Source organism: Rhincodon typus, chromosome 35 (genome assembly GCF_021869965.1).
Source record: "Rhincodon typus isolate 14 chromosome 35, sRhiTyp1.1, whole genome shotgun sequence".
NCBI classification, from domain to species: Eukaryota; Metazoa; Chordata; class Chondrichthyes; order Orectolobiformes; family Rhincodontidae; genus Rhincodon; species Rhincodon typus.
The window spans coordinates 6,718,106-6,723,248 of record NC_063366.1 but is presented as its reverse complement, the minus strand read 5'-3'; the positions used below and the strand labels follow the sequence as shown (position 1 = coordinate 6,723,248).

At 43.8% G+C, this 5,143-nt stretch overlaps 1 protein-coding gene across 1 annotated transcript in view; it reads right to left on the bottom strand.

Moving 5' to 3' along the window:
- Positions 1–3,517: 3,517 nt before the first annotated feature.
- Positions 3,518–5,143, bottom strand: part of LOC109929269 — a 58,016-nt gene continuing 56,390 nt past the window's right edge. Inside the window, 1 exon segment of the mRNA XM_048616475.1 lies at positions 3,518–3,588. Within this exon segment, the coding sequence (XP_048472432.1) occupies positions 3,518–3,588 (71 nt within the window).

The window sequence follows — 5,143 nt, the reverse complement described above, 5'->3', positions numbered from 1 at the left end:
GATGAATTTGGGTAAAGGGATATTTCAGTACATTCTTCAGCTGCTGTCTGAACTTAGTTTGGGTCACGGCATAAATTGCGGTGTTTGTGCAGCGACTGAGGAGCTGCAGCATGAAGCCAAATTCCTGCACAAAGCGATGTAGATACATAGACGTATACTCAATCCACCACATCCGGAACCATATAGAATACACCAGTAACATTGACCATAACAGGATGAAATTCGCTGAGATTACAAACAGTAAAATGATGGATTTTTTTCGATTTTGCATTTCTGTGTCACACTGACCGTTCACGTTGGTGTGAGCCCGGAGTCTCCTGCGGGCTCTGCTGGTCACTAAAATGTGTCTGACGGTGAAAACATTGAACAACAGAATCAGGAGAAACGGGAGAGGCGGGGTTAGAATGTAATGGAGGAACTCGATTGTGACCCAGACACGAGAGGCAAAAACAATGATTGCTACATCACAAAACCATGGGACGTTCCGCAGCCAATAGTGATCTGTGAGTGTAAAATACCAGAAAGTGTTGTTTAAACAGCTCAGCACAGTGACTGTTCCCAGAACCACAGCCGCCGTTTTCTCATTGCAATATCTACTTTTCAGCTTCTGGCAACAAATGGCCACAAATCGATCAAAGGTGAAAGTGACGGTGAACCAGACAGAACAGTCAGTGGCTGCATAAAGCAGGACGGCGTGGATATTGCACACAGGGATGTCCCACAGGAAATAAAACTGTTCTGGATAAACAATGGGAATGTGACTAAATATAAGGTCAAGGATAATGACCAGAAGATCCGCCACTGCCATGGCCCCCAGGTAATGACTGACGCATGGAGACAATCCACAATCTTTGAAAAGCAGGACGTAGATGGTGACTACATTAACTGTGAGGAAGGAAGACAAAACAAAAATATACATCAGCCTGCAGGCAAATTTACCAGTTTGATTGAGCACAGAGTGAAATTTTCAAATGTATCACTGTATTCAGAGATTTATTGAAATAACTGGAGGTGAAGTAACAAAAGGTGAGGACTCAATTACTTATAAAATGTGACTTAAAAGGGGATGTCTTCACTCTGGATCTTACCTTTTGTTCAATTAACTGACGTCCGGCCGTTCACAAATAACGTCAATTATAGACTATTCCGGAGAATGTCATTTCTAGAATGTTCCAGGGAATGCTGGTTGCCGAATGATCAAGGGAATGTCAGTTACAGAATGTGCTAGAGAAGGTCAGTTATAGAATGTTCCAGGGAATGTCGGTTATAGAATATATAGCAAAGTCAGTTACAGAACGTGGTGGAGTCATAAAGTACTACATCACAAAGGCCCTTCTGTCCATCAGTTTTGGTGAGATCCACTCAGCTTCGCGGTGGAAATATCTCCACAAACTCAACTCAACCAGCACTTTGCACACAAAAACAATACGAGTAAGACAATACCTTAATCATTTAATGTAAGATCCTCTTTTACGATCGTACAGATGCCATCCCTTATTCAGGAATCACCCCAGCTCCTTTTCAATTTTGTATAACACACCCAAATGTGAAATGTCCTGGATTTAGTGATACAGTGTGTACTGGAGGTGTTGATTCTGACATTAGAAATGTTGGTTCATCAGCATGGTGGCTCAGGAGTTAGCAATGCTGCCTCACAGCACCAGGGACGTTTTCCCATTCCAGCCTCGGAAAAATGCCTGTGTGGAGTTTGTGCCTTCTCCCGTGTCTGCGTAGGTTTCCTCCTGGTCTCGGTTTACTCTCACACTGCAAAGACGTGCAGGTTAGTTGGATTGAACATGCTAAATTGCTAATAGTGTCCAGTGATGTGTAGGCTAGCTTGATTACCCATGGGAAAAATGCAGAGCTACAGGGATAGGGTAGAGGTTTGGATGGAATGCTCTTTGGCGGAGCGGTATAGACTTGATGGCTAAATGGCCTGCTTTCACAATGCAGGTGTGGTATAATTGTGTTTTAAGACTGTTTAATTTAGGCTGGGTAGTAATAAGTTAAAATAATACATGACTAGAAGCATGAAGTAGAGAAACTTTTGCTTTATGAACCAGTGCATATTGCTGTAACTGCAACCTGCCTTTCCGTAGTCTGAGAAGTCATGTGGATAGATAGCCAAAAGCTAGAGCTTGCAGCACGTGTACATTCTTATCTTTACCGCATTATGTTTTAATTAATGTATGTTTAGTTGCTTAAGTAATTACCTTGCCTTGCTAAAACGACGTGCAATTGCAGTTTGTTTTAAGTTGTTTATATCACTGTATAAATTAGGCTTCTTTTTTTTTTGTGCTTGTCGGAGTCTTCAGACCTGACCTTTGTCAGCGTTGACTCTCTGTGATATCAAAACAAAATCTCTTTACCTCAAGGTCTGAGCCTTTGGTGTCTAATTGAATTTAGTCTCTTTGACAATTTGGCGTAGCTGGCAGGATCCGAACAAATTGATGAAACGGGAAGTGAGAGAGGGATTCGAGTATCCCCGGCTGTGAGCCACCCTGTTCCGATCTTGGGGAAACCTGAGAGACGGGACGAGCAAGACCACGTGTGGAAGACAGATACTCGTTAAGAAATCCTCATGTTCATTATACATGAACTATTAAGACAAAAGAAAGAGTCAAGAAGACTTCGACGACTGAGGTATAAAGATATATCGTGGTTGGGAAATGGTGAATTAGAATATTGGAATATATAGAGTTAAGACACGTAACTATGAAGTATTAACGTTCAATTTGAATCCAGAGTTTGATCCCTTGCTAAGTGGGAATTGTTAAAACGACGGGCAGCAGAACAGAAAAAGAAGCCAAGAAGCTCGAGGAGGAATAGTTCCCGTGAAGGTGAAGAAGAAAACCATAAAGAAGGTCAAGAAAGTCGAAAAACATAGAAATCTGCTTGGGGACCCATTGGTTCCCCCAGGATTACCCGCTGATAAGGTTTGGCTAGAAACCAGAGACAGCAGGTACTCTGTTACATTTTCCAGTGATCTGTATGGGTGGTCTCACGGGAATTGGCAATATGGAGGTATGTTCGACTTTGAAAAGATACAAGTTATAAAAGTGAGACGGAAGCAGGAAACAGGGATTCCAATTTTGATTATAATTATATGAATTTGTGCTTTGAAAAATGGTTGGAGGAGACGAAACATCATTAGCCTCTGAAACCCAAGAAAGACAAAAGTAATAAGATTGAAAAGGACAATAAGGCCAGTTCTCCTGCCACGGGAATATACCCAAAATTAGAACAACTTAATGAAAACAAAGATCAGGTTATGGATGACATTCTGTTGGCAGTTGCCGTAAGGGACCGTCCGCCTCCTTATATTGGCCCACAACCTTCCCAGCTTGCAGAAGTGGGGACCTCCTCATCCCTGGCCAATACTTCGGGCATAGAAGGGACCCAGACGAGGAGTCAGACGAGGTCTGAAAAAATACATTCCGATCCACAACTGGCTGGTCCAAACATGTTAGGTTTATAACCCACTGCCTTGGGACGTACATTTATTATTACCAGTTGCTTATGGGACTTCCTGGCCCGCGGTCAAGGACTCGTTTGCAGTTCCTCCGGGCCGCATCGGTGATTGGGACCCTGGCAATAACAATCAGGACCAGAGGAATGAGCTCCGGACAAGAGGCAAAGAGATCATTAGTAATGGGGCCAGACAGTATAGCGATTTCGGGGAAGTGACCAGATGTATTCAGAAAAAGGTTGAGCAGTTAATAGACTTCATTGCGAGATTTAAGGATACTTGGGAATCCTCTGCAGGTGTGGCACTTGAGTAGCACTGACCCCTAGCCATACAAACCTTTTTTTTAACTTGCCTTGATCGTAATACTGCGCACACCTTTAAATTGGCAAACCTGACTTAGCAGCAGCAGGGATGGAACGAGATGATAACATCTCTGACCAACATGGATAGGCAAGGCTTATTTACAAAAGCATCTAGTAGACTTAAAGGCCAATTTGTCCACCAGTTTAGATTTGGAGATAACAGAGGTAACCAACGAAAGGCCCATAATTGTGGTGGTGGTCGGATGTGGCAGGGTAGAGACATGGGCAGGATCTCTGCTGGTGATGATGCAGGCAAAAAGGCCGTTGGGCCAGTGGCTGCCGCAACAGGGCGGAAAGGACCTACAGATCGGACCGGAAACAGGATGTGGCTTTTTCGCTCAACAACCCTTTCCCTCGGGGCAATAGGGGTGATATGGAGGGGCAGCAATACAGGCTGCAATGATCAGATTATCCTCTTCTCCCTGGGAGGACCCAATGGCAGAAATAGAAATTAAGGAGAGACGAGTGAACTTTCTAATGGTTTCCGGCGCGACAATTTCGTCTGCACCCTCCTCTGTGTAATTACTCTGTAGTCCTAAAAAGATTCCTACCGTAGGAGTAGCCAGAATTCCTATGGTTGAGCCCCTGTCCTATCCCGTGTCTATACAAATTGGAGATCACAGTGTACGGGAGACCTTTGTTATTGCCAAACATTTCCCAGTGATCTTATTAGGACGCCAAGCGCTTTGCAAGTCAATGGCGACGATTCACTGCACTCAGCAGGTGCTACTTCTCGAATTGCCCGAACATTCATATTCACAAGCCCATAGCATGCTGCTTAAAGAAGCGGATGCTCTAAAATCTGAAGTGGCGGTTTTGTACTGTTGGCAACTACTAAACAGCCCCCTTGAGAAAATGCTAGTACACTGAGCAGCAGTTCTTGTAGATAGGAGTGATGAGTGCTTGCACTGTTTACATCATTTGCTCTGCACCAGTAGATTTCTTACCAACACCCGTTGCATGGCCTTATTCTCCAAAAAATTCCAAGTCCGAGAATTATGCAACAAAAGCTATTCCCTTTGTAGATATGCCTGATAACTTTTGCTTTGGTAGAAAGATTGGTTTCAGCTCTTTGGTAGAGGGAGCAGCAATTGATTTGACTCATACCTAGCGTTCCTTGTTTGAAATGGGTCTTGAGTCAGTCTTTCATGTCACCTTGAACATAAGGGCCCCTGCGACCCCAAAACAGATTGGTCCTATGATGGAGGGCGCACTAAAAAGGGGCCTCATGAGGCTTTTGGAATTGTACTGTTTGAGATTCCGGCTGCATTAGGATATTGTCTGGGAAGTGACAGTCTGTAGATTTCAGCCA